Below are 23,673 nucleotides of genomic sequence, written 5' to 3'. Positions count from 1 at the left end.
GCAGCTGCCCAGGGGAGCAATTGCCTCTATCCTCCTGTCCCTGGTTACCCCAGTACCTCCAGTTACTCTCTCAGTTCTCCTGACCTCTACAAATGCATCCCTTAATTCCATACATCCAACTCACCCCCACCTCCCCTAACCACCCCCAGTATCTCAAAGTGCCTCTCAGCTCTTCTGACCTCTGCAATTGCCCTCCTGGCCCCCTAATCCCACACCCCAGCTCTCCTAGATGCACAGTAGTATCTGCAGTTGCATCCTCCGCCTCCTCCAGTCCTTTGCAACTGGCCTCCAGTCCTGCCCCATCTCCCCCTCAGACCCGGTCCCATCTCCCCATTGCCCTGGTCCCATCTCCCCCATTGCCCCCGGTCCCATCTCCCCCTCAGACCCGGTCCCATCTCCCCATTGCCCCGGTCCCATCTCCCCATTGCCCCGGTCCCATCTCCCCATTGCCCCGGTCCCCTCTCCCCATTTCCCCGGTCCCATCTCCCCATTGCCCCGGTCCCCTCTCCCCATTGCCCCGGTCCCATCTCCCCATTGCCCCGGTCCCATCTCCCCATTGCCCCGGTCCCATCTCCCCATTGCCCCGGTCCCCTCTCCCCATTGCCCCGGTCCCATCTCCCCATTGCCCCCATCTCCCCCATTGCCCCGGTCCCATCTCCCCATTGCCCCCGTCCCATCTCCCCATTGCCCCGGTCCCATCTCCCCATTGCCCCGGTCCCCTCTCCCCATTGCCCCGGTCCCATCTCCCCATTGCCCCGGTCCCCTCTCCCCATTGCCCCGGTCCCCTCTCCCCATTGCCCCGGTCCCATCTCCCCCATTGCCCGGTCCCATCTCCCCATTGCCCCGGTCCCCTCTCCCCATTGCCCCGGTCCCATCTCCCCATTGCCCCGGTCCCATCTCCCCATTGCCCCGGTCCCATCTCCCCCTCAGACCCGGTCCCATCTCCCCATTGCCCCGGTCCCATCTCCCCATTGCCCCGGTCCCATCTCCCCATTGCCCCCATCTCCCCATTGCCCCGGTCCCATCTCTCCATTGCCCCGGTCCCATCTCCCCTCAGGGCCGCCGCCTCCCGCGGCCCGGCCCCACAGCGCCCCCCCGCGGCCGCCCCTCGGGCCGCGCCCCTCCCGCTGACGCGGCGCCTGCGCGTGCGCGCGGTGCCGGTGCCGGTGCCGGCGGATCCGCGTCCGGCGGCGGCCCCGCGGCCCGGCCAGAGCCGGCTCCCTGTGGCGTTCCCCGCCCTGCCCCGCGGCCCCTCGCCCGTCATGTTGGTGCCCGTGTTCACGCTGAAGCTCAACCACAAGATCCTGCCCCGCATGGTGGCGCTGGGCCGGTACGACGGGACGCACCCCTGCCTGGCGGCCGCCACGCAGGCGGGCAAGGTAACGGGGCAGGAGCAGCGGCCGCGGCGCGGCCTGGCCCGGCCGAGCAGCCCCGGCGGCCGCCGCGGAAGCCGCGCTGAGCCCCCGCAGCTCCCCGGCAGGGCCGAGCCCAGCCCGGCTCCGCAGAGCCGCGGCCCGGGCGCTCGAGCACGGGGTGCTCGAAGCCTCGCTCTGCTGCAGCAGGGAGCCCGCAAACATTAAAAGCAGGTGACGAAATTGAGCAGTAGCAGAGGTGCCCAGAGAGGCTGTGGAGTCTCCAGCCCCGGGGAGATTCAAAAGATGTCTAGACGCAATCTGGAGTATCACGCTCTGGGGGACCCTGTTGGAGAGGGAGGTTGGACTGGGTGACTTCTGTGGCTTCTAGCCTGAGCCAGTTTACAAACCCAAGTCGCCAAAGAAACTTAAGTTTTCTAGCAGACAGTGGGATTTTTTTTTAAGCCATGGGTTTTGTCATGCAGTTCTTAGAGCAGTGAGCCTTGGCACTGTTACAAACCAAGCTCTGTGCTGATAACGGGGCTGAGGTTTCTGTGGGTGATGCACAAACAGCCTGACGGGAACAGAGTGCATCCTGTGTGCTCTGTTTAAGTTAGAAACATAAACAAAACAGAATTAAGTACAACCTGACTAATAAAGCATAAGTTGAAGCATAAACCCACAGGGGCACTTAGGTTGTAAATACAAAGAGAGTTCATCTGTGATGTTTCCAAGCATTATTAATGTTATTTTGGCACCTTTAGAACAGCGTAGAACAAGGGCTTGTCTAAGGGATAGACTGCACAGCTAGAAAGCAAACTGTTGAGCCTGTGATCCTCTGACTTGGCTCCAGGCAAATTACAGTGACTGAGCATTGGTCAGTGAGAGTAAAACCATATTTATCATTCATCCTTTTTAAACTAACCATGTTCACCTACAGATGGAGGTTACAGATATGTACCAGGTAAATGGTCTTAAATGTTTGGCATATTTTGCAAATAATGCTACCACTGGAGCTAATTTGTTTAGTTTGTTGTTGCTCCTTTTTGTTTCCTATTTTTGCCTTACTCCAAAGACTTGTCAGTTGTCATTTTCAGAAACAAACAAAACAATGATGTTGGAACTCCACTGGTCAGAGCACTGTTTTTCCTGCCATTTCCCTGTTTCTGGTATAGTTTAAGGAATAGCTGTGAGAAATATTGTCAGTAAAACCCCCAGTCTTTTGTCCTCATTTAGGTTGAATGATTATCTTCTATCCCATCATGGTTATTTCCAAACAATAGTCTTTACTGTTTGTATACAAACAGATACATGTGTTGTGTTAATATTTATGTCTTTATTTCTACAGGTTTTTATTCACAATCCTCATGCCCGAGGACAGAGAATAAACACAAACCGAATGGTGCAAAGTAACCAAGATTCAGACATTTCTCTTCTGAACATTAATCAAGGGATTACTTGTTTGACTTCAGGGGTGCTGAACCCTCAGCTGGGCTATGACTGTCTTCTGGTTGGAACACAGACTAATTTATTGGCTTACGATGTGTATAACAACTCAGATTTGTTTTACAGAGAGGCAAGTTGGTTTAACTGTCTGTTTCTTTTAGTATCTCCATAATTTTCTTTGAATTCTTTGAATTGTAAAGATTACAGTTTTTACATTACTTTGTTAACTAATTATGTGTCTGTGCTATGCATTATTCCTACTGCTATATTCAGAATGTTTTGTCTCTAGAATATCTGCAATATTTAAAAATTAATATATGAAAATTTACACTCACACATAGAGATATACATTGCATTCATATGTTCCATCACCTAACAAGACCAACTTAAAAAAAATACTAGGCATACAGAGCTCAGCTAAACTGACAGTGATACTGTTGGAAGCTGTCTTCTTCACTTGTGTGGTCTGATGTATTATTGTCTGCTGTTTCTTTTTTCCTTAATGCTTCTCTTCAGGTTTCAGATGGAGCCAATGCAATAGTTCTTGGGAAGCTGGGAGATATTTCGCCTCCACTTGCTATTATTGGTGGAAACTGTGCCCTGCAGGGCTTTGATTATGAAGGAAATGACCGTTTTTGGACGGTAAGGCCACGCGTAATAGTTTTGATGTTATTAGAAGATTCTTTCAATGGCACTAAATCATCCTGATTTTTTTTTTAATATGATAACTATTATTTTAGTTGTTGATTGTTCTTAATTTATCTCAGGCCTTAAACTGTATTTTAGCCAGTGCATTCAGGTGTTACTTGAACACTGATTGTGTCAATTGTTATTCTCTAGTTGAGATAATAAAAATAATTCAGCTTCTGACAGCTGTGACCATCACTGAGTACTGTCCTTCTCATTGCAGGTTACTGGAGACAACGTTCGTTCATTAGCACTGTGTGACTTCGATGATGATGGAAAAACTGAGGTTTGTAATCATTTACACATTAATTCAGTTGTTCTCGTGGTCTTGTAGTGAAATGATAATAGAAAAACTTAGATTATCAAATACAACTGACTTACATCATGAGTTAAAGTTTCTCATTTTTCTTTACACCAGGAACTATACAGTGAAATGCCTGTGATCATCAGGTGGCAAGGCATCTATTTTGGTGGTATTTCTTGAATATGGTTATGAAGTTTTTTAAATTTCAGAGAAACAACTTGCAAGCTTAAAAGTGAACTTTTAAAAAGCTATTCTTTTGAAAAGCTTCACTTATGCTTGGTAAAATTGAGAAATCTGTCTTCATGTCCAGCTCTTCTGTTCCCTTACAGGGACATAGGCAAATGAAATACTCTTTGCTTTGCTGATTTAAAATGACAATGACTTGTAACACACATCTTGCTGATAATGATGCAACACAAACAATAGGAAAAAGCTGATATTCTGATTGTGCAGGCTGCAAGAGTTTGGTGAAATTGTGAATTTGTATGGCATTCTCTTTTGGAAACATTTCTTCATCCCAAATGAACAACTGTGCTTCTAAATATGAATCTTTAAGAAGAGTAATGGCTTCCTAGTATACATCAGATGCAAATCAATATGAAGTTAAATCATTATGCTAAAAATACTTACTTTTGTAATTTGTCTTAAGACTTTAAACATAATTACTTCAACTTCTTTGTTTAGTTCCTGAAAAATCCTCCTTTGGAACATCCAATTTGACTATGTAATAGTGGTGTGTAAAGGGCCTTGACAATATTCATGTGTTTTTTATAAGCACTAAACTGGTACAGGCCCTGCTTGATTGGGATCTTTAGGAAATGAAACAGTTTCAAGTTTTCAAATAAATTTCTGCACAGCTCCGCTTTGCAATTTTTTAGTGTGCTGAGAAGTGTTTATAGAAAGTGGAGACAGTGTCTAGAGATTCAGAAACCAGGAAAGTGATCTATGGCACTAATTGCAAATGTTTTGGACTTGTGCTTTTAAGTGGGTTTTGCTATATTTTTCTGTTTGATGGAAGTTCATTCTTGGCAGTTGGTGTAATCTGGTGCTACTTTGGGCTGAGTAGAGCTGGATACAATATCTGACTAACTTGTTGGGCCAGTTACCCCAAAGTGCATTTACCAAGATGTTTCCAGGGTTCTTTTTGATCTTAATTATCTGGGTGATTTTAAAGGGTTTTTACCTATTTATTTACTTTTATTTGTGGCTTTTGTGAAACTGCCTCTGGTTTAAAGCTGAAGTTCTGAGAAAATGCAAGAAGAAGCTTCCTAAATTACCACTTTGTGTCTTAGCTGGTAAATGACTATGTTAGCTTAATTTCTGTTCTTTCTGCCCCAGTAAAAACAATTTTACATTTAGAATTTACTGATTTTAAAAAACTGATTGAGAATTTACTGATTTTAAATATACTTTTAGTAGCTAACAGAACTAACTTGTCACTGCCTTCCTCAGGATTTTTGGATGGATGAAGGTTACTCTTCTGCCATCTGGCAGAAGACTTGTGGAGCAGAACTTAGACTCGCTCTTTCAAATTTCTGTCCAGTGGGATGAAAATCACTGAGGTGGATGGGGTGAATCAAACTAACCAAAAAAGTCTAGGCATTTCTGGAAAACACAGCATCACCAGTAATTGTTTCAGGATTGTGTGCTTTTATCTGGTTGCCTTTTGCTGGTGGTTGCAACTTGGTCAAGAGATCTGTACTTCTTAAATATGTTAGTTGTTGCAAATAATTTCAGTAGGTGCAGTAGACTTAGTTTGATGTGATTTAGTTTGACATAATCTGAAGCATCTTTACTTGTGAAAATAAAAGCTTTTAATCTTTTTAAAAATCCAGCTTTGTTATGGATTTGTATCTCTTTTGCCATGTAAAGATGAAAGGCTCATGGGTTCCAGTGGGGAAAAGTACTACCAGTTGTAGACTTTGATTTGATGGATGACTTTATGGATGAGGCACTGAGCAGATCTGTTTCTTGGTTTCTCAGTTTGCAAAAGAGAATCTGACAATTGTCACGATCTTCAGTATGAACTTTTCCATTGGGCTTCTTTCCAGTTAATGCCTTCTACCTGGTGAACTAGGAAACAGGAAAAGAACTGAAATGTAGGAAATATTAAGGAGTGAGGAGGCAGAAGACCCAATTCAGTGCCTATTGGTATAATAATTTACATCAAAATAAAGCTGATTTTACTTCTACTTGGCAGTAGTGGCAGCCACCACTTAGTTTAGAGAAGCAGAGATAGTTGATACTTGGATTCCTTGAGGTTGGTTGGTTTGTTTGTCTTGGGTTTTTTTGTGTGTGTTTGTTTAGTTGTTTTTTTTTTAATGAGAGATCAGTCCAACATTGCAACATTTCACAGATCTGTTAAAACGTCTTCATTGCTGGACTTGAAATACTCATTTGTCCTCTGGATTCTGGTGCTTGCTTCCTTAGCTTGAATAATTATTTTTAAAGAGCATTATTTATTTTCAGCTTCTTGTTGGCTCTGAAGATTTTGACATCCGTGTGTTTAAAGAAGATGAGATTGTGGCAGAAATGTCAGAGACAGAGGTAAATTATTTCTGGGTAATGTTTATAGTTGCTGACAGAGCTGAAAGTGTTGTGTATCTAAAGCTTCTCTGGTTCAGATTTATTGTGTAGTTAAGTAGTTACTTAACTATTTGGAACAGTATCTATTCTGCTAGAACTGCAAAAGTTTGAGTTTAATAATGTCTTTCATTATGCAGGGGGCTTTTTGCTTTGTTTATTTATAAACCTTTCACCCCACTGAGAAAAGTGACTATTCTTGGCTGACAGTCAGGAGCCTGTGCAAGGGTAATTAAGGTTGCTGGATTGTGATTGAAGCTCTTAGTGTCCTCTGAGTAAAAGGATGCCTTCTGCAGTTTTCCTCAAATGTTTTAGATGCAGTCATGATGGTGTAACTTGTCCCTGTGTGTGTATCCAGGCAGTGCATGGCAGGGCAGAAGGGGGATGCCCAGGCAAAACGGGAAGATTATATTGCAATTGGAGTTAAAAACTGGCTGTATAAAAAGAGCTGTGGTGACTAAAGTAAGGTATGGGGGCAGATATGTTTACAGAAGGATAGGAGTAGCTGTTTAGCTTAAGAACTGAGAGAAAGCCCACTGATTTTGGTTTCTAGGAGGGAGTAAAATATCCTTATCACTGCATTTAGAAGTGTTCTCAGTCTTCTCACAGCCCTTCTGGACCCAACGTAGAGTTACGTCGCAGACCTTTGTCCTTTAAGATCTGAGACCTCCCAGCTGCCCAAGATGGGACTAAAAGGCTTAGCTAATAAACCACTTATGAAGAGCTATAAAAGACAAAGCCAGGCACTGTTCCAGAAAAGGAGGTTGTTGCTATCACTGCAATTAGAACTGGGCCTGTAATATGTCTTGCTCTCTGTGCAGTGGCTAGTCTGGTCATTAGATATTTCTAGTTAAAGGTATGCTAAAGGTCTGTCACTTTTAAGTGTGACTTATTTCCAGATCCTCAGTAGTATTGTTTTAAGTTCACACCTGCAGTCATAGGAAGCCTGTTACAATACTACTATTCTAACATAAAAAGATAAAGCTGAAGCGAAACCTTTCTTTTTAGGAAGGTAAAATCAGGGAACAGTGTCTTTGTACATTATGCTTAGTTTGTAAGTCTTGGATAGTTTTAATTTTCTATGTTTAATCACTTACTCTGGTGAAGCTGAAGCTGTAGACTGTTGTGGTTCTTATAAATGGAGAATAAAGTTGGATGTATTGTTATGTTTGAGTTTCTGACTGTTGCTGTAGTCTTCTGTCCTTACTGGGTACTTGTAATTTAGCTTATACTTATGAAAGACTCAGCAGAAGATTGCGAGAGGAAAGGATAAAGTGTTTGGAAACAAATTTTTATGGTAAAACATCCAAGGGGCACAGTCAGATAAGTTCAAATGAAATGTTGGGGAAGAATTTAATTGAAGGAAGTCTCCTGTGCTATGTTGTACAGAAGACCAGACAGATGATTGCAATTGTTCCTCCTGACTTTAAAATCTCTAGTCTCAGTGTGTGAAGAACCTGCATTTCCAAGCCCTGATAACCTTAGCTCAATGAGGAATGGGTTTTAAAGGAGTGAGAAACAGGCCAAGTTATGACTCTCAGGACTTTCTCCAGAACTTATTCAGGTAGGACACCTAGTCTGGTGTTCCAAAGAAGTCCAACTGTGGCAGTTTTTAATTTTTATCTTACTAGTACTGGGCAAAGATTTTCTACCAGTAATATCTCCGGGGCTTTCCTAACCCAAGGCAAGTTGAACCTTTGGCATTGTCAGCTCCTTAAGCTTAAGGAATATTGTGTGTAATTTCTCAATGCTAGTGTGTAAGCCCTGATGACCACAGGAATCCTATGAGCAGTTGTTTTGCTGTCTGTGGTAGGAAATAGTTGTTTGAGGGCAGTTTTGCAATCTTTGCTGAAGTGTGTGCTAACACTGGTAATACAGCTTGTGTGAGGAAATCCTGCAAGGCCTTCAGTGATTTCAGTGATTCTTAAAAGTAGTTACTTCAGTATTCAATACTTCCTACAACAGACTTACTTACCACTTAAGAAATGTAGGACTCATATGATAGGTCTGTAGCCTGTTCTCTGTTAGTTGAAGTTGCACAAGTTCTCACTCCTGTGTCCTCTCTCTCCCTCCTTTCCCCACCAGACAATCACTGCACTTAGCCCCATGTATGGCAGCCGCTTTGGCTACGCTCTTGCCAATGGCACCGTCGGAGTTTACAACAAGGCAGCGCGCTACTGGAGGATTAAGGTCAGTCCATTGTTGGAGCTTGAAGGCTGCCTGGAAACTTGGTATCTAATTTCAGGTCATTCTGATGTTACCCTTAGGTGAGCTTTGCTGAGCAGAGAACTTAATGTAATTTTGTTCTTACAAAATCTACCTGTTTTTGTAGGTTCTGTAAAATACCAGGTCAGTTCCTGCAGTATTTTAGGCTGTTGGTGATGGTTTAAACAACAGGGATACAACCATAGAACTAGGGATTCTTCAGCTAACAGGAGACATTTGAGTTTGTGTTAGAATATCCTCTGGCTGAATCAATAAACTTTTTCAGAAGCCGAAATCTTGCATTATCTATGTTCAAGGTTAATTTTTCTCATCAATAGCAATTTCCTGCTCCAGCAAATCAGTTTGACAAGATTCTTTTCTGATGCTCATTTTGATATTCTTAATATAACACAGAACAGTATATTTAATAGCAATAAGATGATTTCTTGAGAGTTGGCAGGAAGATGCTCATGGTTGTCCTCAGTAGTCTAATTTTATGACCGTGTTGAGGCCCTGATACTTTTTTTCCTAGAGGATTTGATTTTTACACTTCGTTTATGTGAGTTCTGATAATGTACTTGGATGAAAATGTATTTAAAGGAACTATCAGGTCCTTTAAAAGCAGTGTACTAAATTAGTAGTGCAAGGGCTAAGATGTCACATGTGTCTGTGACCTTAGTGATGCTGAAACTTCCTGTTAAGAGGCATAGTTATACTCCTTTCTGTACTCTCTGTAGTCTCATAGTCCAGTGGTTTGCAAGTGGCAAGCATGTGAAGTTTAGAGAACATACCCAAGCTTAATTTGTTCTTTCTTTTCTGCCCTCAGTCAAAAAACCAAGCAATGAGCATACATGCGTTTGACCTGAACTCTGATGGAGTGTGTGAGTTGATCACTGGCTGGTCTAACGGGAAGGTGAGTTTATACAGGGGAAAATGAGGAACTGTAGATACGGGGGCTGTGTTTGAACAAGGCTGTTAAGTTATCTGATGAACAACAACCAAAAAATGAAAAAGACTTAGAAACCTGAGCGCTGCAGATCTATTGCAGTAAACCTAGTTTGGCTTGTGAGTCTTGTGCCAAATGCAAGATCAGAGAAAAGCTGCTTCCCCTGCTTAGCTCAGAGTCAATTGCTAAGGTGTGGCAAGTTGTTTCCATGGCAGCAGAGATCATATGCCACATCCTAGAGTTCTTGAGTGTCTCTATTCAGGTGTGTCTTGAGGACACGTGAATAATCCTCTGCAGTGTGTTCTTAATGTTCCCAAACTGCAGAGAGGACAAAGCAGTTATGTAACAGGAGAGCAGCGTCTGTCTTGACTGTGGCAGGATTAATCAAGTATTATTTCATTTTATGTAGAGGCATTCTATACAGTTCAGTTTTGGTCTTTTAAACCTGTTCCTTGGTATTCCCCTTTGCCAGAAATGACTGTTTCAACTGCTACATCTCTCCTGGATGCAGCTTGCCAGGTTTTTCTGTAAAGCTGTGCTTTTTTCTACACACCTCTTATTACTCTCATTAGCCTGCGGCACTTTAATAACTTCATATCAAGCTGGCAGTCCTGAGCCCAGATGTGTTGTAACTTACATTGGATTAGGTGTGTGACATTGTTAAAGAAAGAACTGTGGTGGTGAAACAGCAGGCCAGAGGCCTTACAAACTGAATCCTGACTTGAGCTGACAGAAGCCGTGAGAAAGCTGACAGCTCTTCATGAGAGCAGAGTCCTGCAGCAGTGAAAAACAACTTATTTTGCTTGAGAAAGAACTCTAGGACTGTAGAACTAAACAACCTGCTTTCCCTGAGAAAGAACTCTAGGACTGTGAAAAATTCTAGCCACCTGTATAAACTGTTTTTACAGTGTTAGGTAGGAAAATGAAGATTGTATATCACAAGCAACTCATTCTGCATGTCCACACCAGATTGAGCGACCAATCAATAAAGGGTAACAACTTGTTACTTCCCAATTGGAGATAGACAGGGGATGCTCTTTGAAAACTGTATAAAAGAGATGCATGAATAAACTGGGATCTTTCCTCTTTGCTCCATAAACATGTACCTGCATCTTTCTTTACTGAGCTCCACAGTGACAGAGAATATCTCCTTGCTTTGCTCCTGTTCTTTTGCACTGGTAGTCTCTACTCAATATGTTGGTCTGAAACAGTCCATAGCTCCCAGAAAGAGTAATGGTGTGACCTGTGCTATGGAAATTACACAGTGCATGGAACTGAGCCCACCTCACCCTTCTTATCAACTGAAAGGTAATTGAAGGTTGTGGTATTTGTGTATAAAAATAATTCACCACACAAGGACTGCAGCTGAGAGGAGAGGTTGTAAATACTGCATTAAAGTTATTTCTGGTTTAGTCCCATCATTGCTGCATCATATGTGCATAGTATTTCCAGTGCAGATTTGCAGTTCCTTTTATTTCCTTCCTTTTTTAGTTTTGTAACTTAGGGAAGCATCTCTGAAGAGAAGTTCCTTCTAGCTCCTTCTAGAGTCTGCCTAGAGGTCATTTCTTGAGAGTACTTTTTTCATGTGTGGTGTTTGGATGAGCAGAGCTGCAGCTTCCCCTGCAGTTCTGTGAGCAGAGCTGGCTTTCAGTTAACAACTCAGGGTATGGCATGACACGTGTTTTGGAGTTGGCTTTTCTCTTCATGCTGAGGCTTGGAACTTTTTGTTTTTCCAGGTTGATGCACGCAGTGACCGGACTGGGGAGGTCATCTTTAAGGACAACTTTGCTTCCTCAATTGCAGGACTGGTGGAGGGGGATTACAGAATGGATGGGACCACCCAGTTAATCTGCTGCTCAGTTGATGGTGAAGGTAAAAGCATTGTTAATGATATTTATGTAATACACAGTAATATCAGGCACATCACATCATCTCAGATTAGCTAAACATTGTTTTGTTCCAGCGTTTTGTGTGCCAAATGCCCTTTGCTTTATGTGCAGTTAAGGGAATTTTGAGTTATGCTATCTGCAAACAGGATTTTGAATATTGCCTTTTCTGTGAGAATCAGCATGTGTTTCATTATGATCCAAGAAACCATCAAAATTCATTTGTCTAATGGAAGAAACCCCATCCTAATGCAAAGATAATGATATTCAGTACAGACTCTGGTTCTTCAGGCTACATTATAATAGATGAATGTGTAGGAAATATTTTTTTCTATGTTTTACTTCTTTGGCTGCTTTACGGTAGGTAAAGGTGTTTAAAGAGCTGAGGGTGTGTGTGTTTTGGTTTTCTTCTGCAGATTAAGAGTTTTTATATTAGAAATTTCAGATGTTAACAGCACTTTGTTTCCTGGAAAATGCTATCCTGAGACTGGAGAAGTGGTGGATTTATCCCACCATGCATTCAAGAAGTCAGGCCTTGTTATTATGAGTGGAAATAAATATGATCACAGATGATTTAAATAAGCTCAGTATGAATTTACAGGGATGGCTCCAGGAAAGACACTGGTGTGATTATCCGACTCCTTGGCGTCAGTGGCCTGAGACAAGCAGGTCTGGCACAACCCATTTGAAACAAAAGCCTGTCCTTGTTAAATAGCAGTGTGTTTTGCTGACTGTCTTAATCACAGGCTGTGGGGATTTGCTGCATTTGGGCTTCAGCTTATAAAACTTTTTCCCAAGCTTATGGAAGGGGAACATTGTAAGCAGTTCTGGAGAACCTTGTCCTAGCAGAGTTGTGTAGGTTGGTATCACTGAACATGATCATCCTTTTCTGATGGGTCCATTGTAGACAAGCCTTGCACAATGTGAATCCCTTTAGGCCTTAGTAATAAGTGTGGCTGGGGTTATATAGAGAGTATTATTAGAGTTCTATTTGGGACCAGCATCCTTTCACATGAGGTGTTCTCTTGTGTTGCAGTGGTTTTTGTCTTGCTCTCATTTTAAATGAATGATTCACTCAGAAATAATAAAGTGTGTCCTTTCATCAGAGGACAGTGTGCAAGCTTAATGATTTCAAGTTCCATGCAGCTTTTTACAGGGCAGCAGACATTTGCAGTCAAGGCAGCATATTCTTCCCAAGTAAAAGATTTTTGTCCCTGGCTTTCATTTTTAGAGCTGCAGTCAGGGTGCACAGCTGTAGAGCAAAATGAAAGTTGTCTCATCACCTGTTCAGGTCCTCTGTCTCCGCTGACAGTTAGAGGTATTTCCATAACTCTGTGCCTCTCTGAACTACTGGGAAACAAGTCTTAACCCTTGAAGTGAAGTATCCCTGGATTTGGGGAAAAGCTAATGTGGGTAAATCTTGTTTACTGGCTGATTAACAGTGACTTACAGCCACTTCCAGACAGCCACAACTCCTCTGACCAGCTCTAGAAATCCAGGTACACATTTTATTAATTCTACATAATTGTAAACTTGCCTAAGCACCTTAAAGAATGATTGCAGTGGGAATTCTCTTGCAAAAGGACTGCATGCTGCACTTGTTTGGTCAGGTGAGTACGGCTTAAAGACAGGTTGGAAATTCACCTTTTTTTTTTTTAATGCAGTTCTCTTGCCTCAGTCACCAAGAAAGTGAGAGACTGTGTGTCTAAATCAATGCTCAAGTTTTCAACTGAATAGTACTAGCTGAAGATGAGAACTGCAGAGGTTTTCAAGAGAGTCATGTAACAAACTGAAATTCTGGGCAGGCTGTTGAAGTCTTTGCTGAAATGGGCTATGTTTTGTTTTTGTACAGTCCGAGGCTATCTGCCAGGAGGTGAGGAAATGAAAGGGAACCTAATGGATACAAGTGCTGAGCAGGATCTTATCCGAGAACTTAGTCAAAAGAAACAAAATCTGCTGCTGGAATTGAAAAATTATGAGGAAAATACAAAGGTACTGCTTTAACAATGTGTAGGGCGAAAACACACCTTTGTGTTGGTAAAAATCCAGAGTAATCTGGAAAGCGGTTGTGGGGCAGTCCAGACAAGTCAGAACTGCTTGTCAGGATGCAGTGAGATTGTCTGCTGGGGGCTCCTGCCTCTGCATTTGGCTAGCATCTTGTGCAAGTTCAGAACTTGCTTTTTGTATTTTAATAACGCCTTCTTTGCTTCTTCCTCTTGCCAGAGCAGTTATGTTTAGAACTGGATTCCCTTCAGCCTTGTGCTTTGGCTTATGATTGAAAATTGTAGTTTTCAGTGCATGAGAGGGGATTGTGTGAGAGGATCAGGTCACTGCGTGAGGGTGGGGAGCACTGTCAGGATGTAGGAATCACACTGATGGTGAGCATTTCAAAAAATAGTCTGAGGAAAGAGCAAACTCAATCTTTAAACGGCAATTGACCACCATAGCAGAAACTTGCAATTCTATAAGACTGTGTTTAAAATTGACATATGTGAAGTGTTCTTTGAGTAAAAGTTTGCATACAGAGCTGAGGTTCATCCATAATGAAGCACTCAAACATACTGTAGCCCAAGTGTCCACAACTCCATGCCTAAAGCAGCCATCACTCATAGCTAGTTGGAAGCATCTGGGAATTGCTGTAATACAATCTTCCTTTGAAAGAAAAGACTGCTGACTTGTGTATGTGTTTTCTAGGTTTTTTTGAATGAAAATCTTGAAATTCTGATGCTGATGGGTATGTGTTCTGTAACAGGCTGAATTGAACACTCAGTTGAAGGAAGCTAATGGGCAGAGAGGTCTGATTCCAGCAAACACCCAACTCCAGACAGCCCTCTCAGTTAATCTGGGCTCTGACAGCCAGTCTGCCCATGTGGAACTGTGTATTTCCACCACAAATGGTGAGTGATAACCTTCAACCACTGATATTTACTTCATGTAAAATCATGCAAAATTTTAGTTATATTTAGCTGAATGTCTCCCCGTTATTGTCTGTAATGTCCCTTTTGTGGCTTCTTTCCTTTCACAGAGTTTTGAATCAAGCTGTGTTCCTTGGATGCGTCTTAGGGGAGAGGAGTTTGATGGAATTTGTTTCTTACTATGTGTTATTTTCTGAGGCAATTAACATTTAACTTGGATGAAACCAGCCTTGGTGATCCCTGCAGCACTTCTTGTGTTGACTGTAAACATCAACCCACAGCTGCATTAGTGAGGGTGTTGCATGAATGCAGCTGGATCTCAGCTGGCTTTACATGCAAAGCTGGAAATACCCCAAAACAGCAAATTAACCTTGCACCGGGCATGCTGAGGATGCAGTCAAGTCCAGATAGTCCTGGTCACTTGGGATATTTTAACAATTCAGAGGAGTGATGTAAGGAGTTGAACATGCTTAATTCAGAAAACAGTGTTGGTTTGTTGCCAGAGGACAGCTTTTAATTTGGGAACTGCTTTTTCTTCCTGTTGCTAAGACACAATCATCCGTGCTGTGCTGATCTTTGCTGAGGGCATATTTGAAGGAGAGAGCCATGTGGTCCACCCCAGTCTCCAGAACCTCTCAGGCTGTGTTCGTGTTCCCCTTACTCCACCCAAAGATGTCCCTGTGGATTTGCACATCAAAGCCTTTGTGGGTTACCGAAACAGGTGAGTTTTGTGGTATGATCTCTGCTGGTCTCCAGAACTGTGGGACCAGGAAACAGCAATAATGTGGTTTCATGCTTCTCCCATGGGAGGTGCACCGTTAGTTCCCAGGTGCTCCATTTCTCTGTCTTAATGAAAGGAGAGCTACGATGCTTTCTTAAAAATATTGATGCACCTGTGGCACTGAGTTCTTTCCAGACAAAGTCTAAATGCTCTGGAATCACTGTGATTTGTTGTGTTTTGGTTCTGCTTTTAGGGAAGGAATGCGCATTTTTCCAGGAGATATCTTACTGTGGGTGTGTGGAGGGAATCAACAGATGCAGAGACTCTGTCCTGACATCCCTAAGGAGCTGGGCCCTGGATCGTGGCTGCTTGGGTGGACTACTTGAGCAAGCCTGGAGACACAGCTGTGTTTCTCAAGCTATAAAGTAACCCTGAACCCATTTGGCTTCAGGGTAAATTGAAAGTAACACATGCTTGATTTTGAGACATTTTTCCAGTCTCCCATAGAAACCTCTCCAGAGAAAATAAAATGTCTTTTTATATACCCTTGGAAACAGCTTTCTTCCTGCTCACATCTGCCAGAGCTGTTGGTGCCTTAGGAAGCAGCATTCTTTCCCTGAACAGGGAGGCATATTTTGAGAGCTAGGCATCCACTGCAGAAAGACTGTATGGAACTGAATTCCCTTTCTGTTTTCTCTATTTGCCTTTAGTATTGCTTTTAATATTATTGCTTCACTGAACTCGTGAAGAAAACACCCAATCATACAGTAAAATTGTAAATGTATTAGCCTAGAGAGTATATTTCAGTAGAAGGATTATTGAAAATTACATCAATGGAGAAGAATCATACAACCTTATGATAAGCCTGGAATTTCCAAGTTTCAGTGTTTCTTCCAGGGAAGCAGTAAGCAGCTGATTATGTAATTGGAAACTATGGGTGTCAGTCTCCAGCTAAAAAAGAACCAGGAACCATTGCAATAGGTGAATCTGTGCTATGTTATTTACTCTCTGTTTTTCCATTGGATTGCTTCCAGCACACAGTTCCATGTATTTGAGTTGACAAGACAGCTTCCTCGCTTTTCCATGTATGCCCTGAGCAGCCCAGACTTGGCCACAGAGCCCCTGAGCTTTGTTAACTGTACCATGAATGAGAGGCCACAAAGGGTGAGTTTCTGCTCTTCTTTCTGGCTTCAAGTCTTGCATAGGTGAAGGGTTTGCAATCAGCTTGAGATTTCCAATAGCAAAGGAGAAATTATGCAGTTAACTGCATTACTGGCCTTTGGAGTCTGTGTATTTCAAGTCAACCCTGCTTTTTTTCTGTCTTTAAAAGATGACTCAGTTGAGGCATTCCAAGCGTCAGGAATTCCTGCAAGAACTAAAGGCCTGAGATCAGAAGGTGTTTCAGATATTATCTTATTTGCTGTGTGCTTGATGATAGCAGGAAACCTCTAGTGAATGTTGAATTTTTTAAATAAGCAGAGAACAGGAAAAAGGCAACACAGTGCTCAGGTACTGGCTCAGTTTCGTAGCAGTCTTTGATTGTTGGATTTGATTATTGACTATTCTTTAAAAGGAATAGTCAGCTTTGGTGTAAGAATTCAATGGTCCTCATTCTAAGAAGTTCATAACATGGGGTTATGGGATAAATTTAGTAAATGAAATTTCCGTGGTACCCTGAATAATGTGTTCTGATGTATGTTATTTGCAGGGACATTGTGTGGTTCCCAGGCTTTACACACAAGGGATGGCTGATGCTCTTAATTTTATTTTTCAAGATTGTTATGTGGCTGAATCAGAGCTTCTTGCTGCCAGAAGATGCAGAGTTTCAGAGTGCTCCCTTTCAGGTTTGCTTCACTTCTCTTCGTAATGCAGGTCAACTCTGCATCAAAATCAAGCCTGGTGGAGAGGTGAGTACCTCCCTGGACAGGTGGAACAGCCCTTCAGTGATACTCCAGTAAAACCAGTGTACCCATGCTGCCAGTTAAAGGCAGTAAAAGTGAAGGATGACTAAACAGGCAGAGAAGGCACTCAGGCTTTTGGAAATGTCTGTGTCTGTTTACTGTTGGTGGGTAAAATTCCAGGGCCTGTTAGTGAAGTAAACTGCTTAGCCTGCAGATCTATAGGAAGGAGATAAATTATTTCCTCACAGAATGGTTTCAGGGAGCCATAATGTGAGGCACAAAGGCTGCCTGTAACTTCTGTCTGTAGCTGGTCCTGTATGCACAGATGCCTCTCTATCCTAAACTTGAATAAAAGCCCCGTTGAAATCAGTGTGTTCTTGTCTACTGAAAGCTGTAGAGCTTGCACATGCCCTCCTGATAAAAGGACCTGCTTTGAGCATGGGTAACTGTTGGAGAGGCAATACTGCTGTGCAGTTTCACGTGTTCTGGCATGGAAGAGTGCTAAAGTGCTTTCTTTCCTTTCTGACAGATTTCCATCAACACAGATGATATTGATCTAGCTGGTGACATTATCCAGTCAATGGCCTCTTTCCTGGCCATTGAAGATTTGCAGGTGGAAGCAGATTTTCCTGCGTACTTTGAGGAGCTGCGGAAAGTATTGGTGAAGGTGAGGAGGCTTTGGACATTTCTAAGCAGTCACTGGGTTTTTTTTTATGAGGCAATCTCTAAACTATTTTATCTTTTTTTGTGGAAACCAGCCCACAATGGCTTGCTGTATATTCCATGGGACACTCATCTTTCTGTCTTGTTTTTTTTCTGTAGAACAGGCCCTTGGTCCCATCAGTTGGTTGCTTAGGATAAAGTAAATATGTTGTCTGGGAGATTGAGCTCTGTTTTTGGGTCAGCATGTGAGATGTGTATCTCAGTCTACTCATCATTTCTGGGGGCAGTAGGGAGGGGAAAGAGAACAGTGTCAGGGAATGCTAATTGTTCAGGTTGGGATGTTACTTCCTATTGCACTGGGCTGAGGTTTAACCTGAGCCCTGTAAGCCCAGGGTGCCAAGGACCCTTGCTCATGACTTGTTTGCCTTGGGCAGGTGGATGAGCATCACACAGTGAATCAGCGGATCACTGCTGACATGGCCGAACTCTCCAACCACATCCGCAGCATGTTGGTTCAGGCGGAAGATGCCCGGCTCCTGGGAGACATGTGAGCAATTGCTTCCTGGTTTGTGTGTTTGGGGTTTAGACACAGAAAAACACTGGTGTGATGCAAGAGTTGCTTAGTTACAATTTTTCATGTAGAAGTGTACCTTTGATGGTTTCACCATGAGCTCTCCTTGAACCTTGTCATGTCCTTTAGGTAGGAAACCAGTCGCAGGAAGGCAACAGGGCAAGGGTAGGAGCTTAGTGTATAGCAGCTGAGGTAAATCTACTTCAAGATGATGAGATAAGTTAGAAAACATATATTAAGGGAAGAAGGCAGGAAAAGCTACCTGTGGTGTGTGAAATTTTGAGAACACCAGGAAATAAACTTTTGGTGTCAGGCTTTCACTCTGATTTGCTGTTTTCTGCTAATTCCAAGCTTTACTCTGAAGAGCAGCAGTAAAGAGGCCCAAGCTACTGCAGGGCAGTGGTACTTTCACTGGGGAAAGTGGTGCCTCCACTTTGTCTTGCTGGATAAAGTAACTGCAAAAATAGACAGTTCAGGTTTTTTTTAGTAAAATAATGAGTATAACCAACATGTCTAGACAAGTCTGTTGTCTTGTAGCTGGCAGACAGGCAGGTGACTGTGGTAGCCAACAAAACCATGTATTGCTACACCTTTATATTGACAAATGGAACGACTCTCTTGTCCTTAGAGATGCAAATAACTGGACTGATTGTTCCCCAGGAAAAACATGAAGGCACGGTACAGCGAGTTGTATGACCTGAACAGAGATTTAATAAATCAATACAAAATTCGTTGCAACAATCACACAGAGCTGTTGAATAATCTGAAAGCTGTGAATCAGGCAATCCAAAGGGCTGGGCGGTTACGTGGTAAGTCTTTATTTTTGAAAAAAAATTTTCTCAGACCCTCAGAGAAGCACGTAAGATGTGTCCCTGGGTTAGTTAAGTGACCCTGAGGTCACCTGGGTCAGTTAAGTGACTTCAGACTTTTTAGCTTGAAACTGAGTTAGTAGAAGTAATCTTTCATTCTTTAGTCATAGCCAATTATGTGTGACAGTCAACTGTGAGTGTGTCATATAATCTGGGATCACAATTCTATAAAGAACAATTTGAAATAATTTCCAGATTTCTGAATGAGGCAGAAATTTATAGTTTTGTTGGGCATACTACTTTAAAAATGGTCTTCTGATTTTAGAATTGTTTTTAGAATTACTTCAGTTCTTAGTTTTTTAATTCTGCTTTTAAAAAAAGCAACTACTAACTTAAGCAGGACTGGTTTATCTGCATTATTAGTCCTCTAGGTCTTTGGGGAGAGAGGTACTTTTTGGTATGTTTATAGCATTCCCCTTCCAACATAAAACAGAAGCTACAGCGGATTCTTCTTTAAAGAAAGGATTTTATTTGTGTACTAGAAAAAAGGTGGTGATTCATCATGTGTTTAAAAAGTATTTGAAAGAAATCCCTAAATTTTCAGCCTGGATCAAGTATTTTTAACAGTTTCTTACTCTGTAACTGAGATTTTTTTTTTCCTTTCCTTTCTTTTTTTTTTTTTCCTCCTTGTAGTTGGCAAACCTAAAACACAAGTGATCAGTGCTTGTCGGGATGCAATAAGGAGCAACAACTTCAACACACTGTTCAGGATAATGCGTGTGGGAACAGCTTCATCTTAGGCAGAGGAGCAGCAGCTGTGCAGAGCCAGTGATTCCATGCACTGAGCAGATAATGGATGACAAGCAGTTAATTCAGATCCTTACTCCACTGTAGGGTGAAGTAAATACAATGATAGTGCTGTAGTTTACTTGTTAGGCAAGAAATGTTACACAGACCAAAACTCCATGAAGAGAGTTTAAGTGCAGATGTGGTATTTATGCAAGACAGAAGTTCAAACAGTTATTTTTTATTACACTAATTTATTTATGTATTTAAATATATTTTGTAGTTCAGGCATTGGTCTTTTCCATTAAAACATAGACTGGTTTGACTAATTTTGTTCTGATTTAGTTGGGGAGATGTGTACTGCTAAATTTATTTGTTGAAAAAACCCAACCCAGACAACTTTTCTGATTTCTGCTGTATAGTTCCTTTATCCTTGAACTTCCTGTGCTGGAGAGTCCGGGGTTTTACACAGGGATGTGTGGCTTTCTAGGTAAACTGCAGAGCAGTGCATGAAAACCACCAAAAGATAACATCTCACTGGCTCTTAAGCCAGAAGATCTTTGACAGGTATCCAGTTCCTTTATCCTTGAACTTCCTGTGCTGGAGAGTCCGGGGTTTTACACAGGGATGCATGGCTCTCTAGGTAAACTGCAGAGCAGTGCATGAAAACCACTGGCTCTTAAGCCAGAAGATCTTTGACAGGTATCCAGTTCCATGATTTGTGCAGGTAGGACATGGTCTGTTTCATATCCAGCATTCTCCCCACACCTGGATTGCAGAAAGTTTTGCTTCCACCTACTGGTTCTGTGCTACTGCTGGAAAAACTGCACATACTGAGATGGGCAAGGGTGCATTTCAGGAACAACAAAAACAAATTACACACCCAAGCTTGGTGCATAATTATGAAGAGCTGGTAGTACTTAATGGGATCAAAAGAAGAAGGTATTGGAAAATTACTTGGCTCCTGGCTCAAACCTGTTTAATTATGTGATCTCTTAGAATTGGATTAAAATATTACAGTAAGGCTCTATCTAAGATCTAAAGGTATTTTAGAACCTTTGCCAAAGCAAATTTCTTTTTGAAGCTAAAAATAACCTGCACAGGATGGAGGTTGGGCCCTAGTGCTCCTGCATCAGCATCGCCCTTGCCACCATACAATGGTGTCTGCAACGTAGGCAGAGAAGAGTTGGTCCATCTCACATTTCTTGGGTGCTTTCTTGGGGCTGTCAGAAGGGGTCATGGCCTCTAACTGGTCTCTTTTACAAGCCACCTGAATTAAAAACAGCAACCTACCCTTTGTTACAGAGCCACTAGTGAGCATGATGTGACCAGTTGAATGGGGAATGTAATTCTCTTAACATGTTTTATTCCCAAAACTGCCCCTCACCACTGCCTTGGCTCCTTCCCTATAGAGAGCTATGCTTCTGAAAGCACAGACTAGTGTCAGAATCTGCAGGAGCTCATTTGAATCCTTTCAAGAAACAGGTTGTTAGTCAAATCCAGCTGCTTGGTAGAAGGGTGGTGAGCCACCCATGCTGTTCTAAGCAAGTCAGCTCAGAGACTTATTATGGAACAGTCTCCTGGCATAAGTTATGGGCTTTCTGCCACTTGCTGTACCTGTTCCCACTGTTGCAAGCTCTTGTTCTTTATGTTCAAAATCCTAATGCTTGCTTTCTTATATTTATGTACTCCATTTAATGATAAGAGAGCAAGAGAGCAGCTCTGATCAGAAAGCAGCTTTCCCATCAGTCTGATTTTCAGGACTACGCACCAGGCACTGCCAATCCCAGCTGTGTTCTGCTCCTGGCAGTGAGGTCAATCTTTCACTTGCTGTGCAGACCTTTGGTAAGGCTGATTTCCCTTATCTAAGTTTTTGACAAATTTGTAATTTATTTTCCTGTAAAACCAACTTTTACCTTTGCCAAATGAAATATGCATGTACTTTGCAAGTGGCTGCACCCAATTGTAAATACAGATTGGTATCCAGGAAGAGCATCTATAGAGAAAGCTCCCATTACTGACACTGTATAAATTAAGGCCCCTCTTCCTCCAGTAGCTCATGTAATTTGGAATTTTAGTGAGTGAAGTCTTTCGTCTGTACCTGCAGCACCAGTCATGCCTGGCACTGCCTGTGGGTTTAGGACTTAACAAGAAGGGCGGGAGAGCAGACATGTTCATTTCTAAACCTTTGAAAGCTAACTGCAAATTTGGCTTCTTAAATTACTTCATCTGAGTCACCAGAGGAAGAAGGGTGGTTCCTTATGTGATCAGGTAGATAGGGCCTTGCTCAAGCAGAGGCTGGTATGCCCTCTAGTGTAATACTTATTAAAAAGCAGCAAGCTCTAAAGAGCCTGACTTCCCAATCTCCTGGAAGGATGTTCCAAGATCTATCAAGCACATTGTTAGGCTCACAATGCAGTCAAAGAAATAACTTTGTTTTGTTAATGAATTTACTCCCAACTTTGCCTAACAGACTATGAATAGTTGTGGTGTCTATCAGTTTTGTTCCAAACTACCCAAATAATTTTGGTTTCTTTTTTTTTGAAGCCTCCATTACTTGTTTTGTTCTAGGGGAGAGCTCAGAGTAAGAACTTGTTTCTATAAGAACAGCCTTCTTCCCAGGAAGAGCTGCTGCTCCAGTAGGCAGAAAGGTACATCAGAAACCATGATTCAAAGGGTTCTGTCCTCAATTCAGCATGTTTCTAGCTTCATCCCCTTACCTTTGTAAGTGGCAAAGGAAGATTAAAATTGAGCAAGAGAGTTTTGGCAGCACGCAGAGATGCTGGCTTTGGGAAATGAGTCAGAATATGAGCAAGATCTTACAACAGCTGTTCGGGGCAACCACCTCCCAGCCATCCTTCCTGCCCAACAGAGTGTGAGGGAGCAGCTAGAACTGAGCAGCTGCTCATCACCTGGGATGGAACCGACACTGGAACTAGAGAGACCTGCACAGCACTCTCTTAACAGCAGTGCTGGCCCCTTGCTCTGGCACCTGTGGGGGCTGAGATACCTTCCCCTTTGGAAGCAATGGTAGGGGTTCCTGCCACCTGCCTCAGGGATTCCTTTTTTGAACTTTGTGTGTTGGGATCGACACTGAAGGCTGTTGCTCCTGTGTCTTCATGCAGACATGCCCACAGGACATCCCACCTGCTCGGGAAAAGATCCAGAGTACTCATGTCAACAGTGAGCCTTGCTTTGAGTTTACTGCTCCTGTACTGTCAGCTGCAGTCTTACCCCACTGTGGTGGCCTCCAACAGGCCTGGAATGGGAGAAGGAGCAGACTTTAATCCAAAGCTACCCAGGAAAGACATGCACACTCCCCAGCTTACTGCAAGCCCATGGCCTGCAGTGTCTGGCTTGCACGAGCTGCAAGAACACCTGTCTCTCAGTGACAGAAAAAAGTTTCAGGCAAGCAGGTGCAGACCAGGGCCGAGCCTCCAGCAGTGTTCTGCACTCTGGCTGTCTCTTGAAGCATTGGTACAGCTCTGCTGCACCTCTTGGTGGTCTGGACACCTCAGAGGTGAGTCTGGCACAGTCCTGTTTGCAGTGACTGTGGGGCGGTGCAGTGTTGAAAACATGCAGGGAGGAAAGTGTTGCACCAAGGCCACACTCACTGCCTTTCCTGCAGTGTTTACCACAGGACTTGGCTGGCTGCTGCCTCAAAACATTTGAGATGATCTCCAGTGACATAAACCACCCTAAAACGCAGATCCCAGGACATAACAAAAAGGACACAAGGCCATGCTGTTGGATGACCTCCCTATTACCTGTGGACACCAAGCCAGTAAAAGGTAAGTTGCCTCATTCCTGCTTCCAGTCCCTGGCCACTGTTGTGAGGCTGGAGCTCAAAGCTGTCTGCACACCCACCCAAGGAGAGTGTGCAGGAGCAGGCTTCTTC

At 42.9% G+C, this 23,673-nt stretch overlaps 1 protein-coding gene across 1 annotated transcript; it reads left to right on the top strand.

Annotated features, from left to right (window-relative positions):
* The first annotated feature begins 1,164 nt into the window (after positions 1-1,164).
* BBS2 (Bardet-Biedl syndrome 2) lies at positions 1,165-20,165 on the top strand. The gene is made up of 17 exons (XM_021535216.2): positions 1,165-1,379; positions 2,701-2,928; positions 3,315-3,440; positions 3,709-3,771; positions 6,259-6,336; positions 8,458-8,562; positions 9,404-9,490; positions 11,260-11,395; positions 13,262-13,401; positions 14,162-14,306; positions 14,874-15,045; positions 16,080-16,209; positions 16,821-16,952; positions 17,476-17,613; positions 18,044-18,156; positions 18,841-18,989; positions 19,683-20,165. Exons 1-17 carry the CDS (start codon positions 1,263-1,265, stop codon positions 19,787-19,789), a joined length of 2,166 nt encoding a protein of 721 aa, XP_021390891.1. The 5' UTR covers positions 1,165-1,262; the 3' UTR covers positions 19,790-20,165.
* Positions 20,166-23,673: the final 3,508 nt, after the last annotated feature.

The sequence above is a fragment of the Lonchura striata genome, chromosome 13 (genome assembly GCF_046129695.1).
Source record: "Lonchura striata isolate bLonStr1 chromosome 13, bLonStr1.mat, whole genome shotgun sequence".
NCBI lineage: Eukaryota > Metazoa > Chordata > Aves > Passeriformes > Estrildidae > Lonchura > Lonchura striata.
This window is presented reverse-complemented; position numbering and strand designations above follow the sequence as displayed.

Coding starts and splice junctions, on each gene's coding strand:
- BBS2 (XM_021535216.2), top strand. CDS start 1,263: ATGTTGGTGCCCGTGTTCACGCTGAAGCTCAACCACAAGATCCTGCCC. Junction 16,210..16,820: donor TGAATGAGAGGCCACAAAGG/GTGAGTTTCTGC, acceptor TTATTTTTCAAG/ATTGTTATGTGGCTGAATCA. Junction 18,990..19,682: donor AAGGGCTGGGCGGTTACGTG/GTAAGTCTTTAT, acceptor TCCTCCTTGTAG/TTGGCAAACCTAAAACACAA.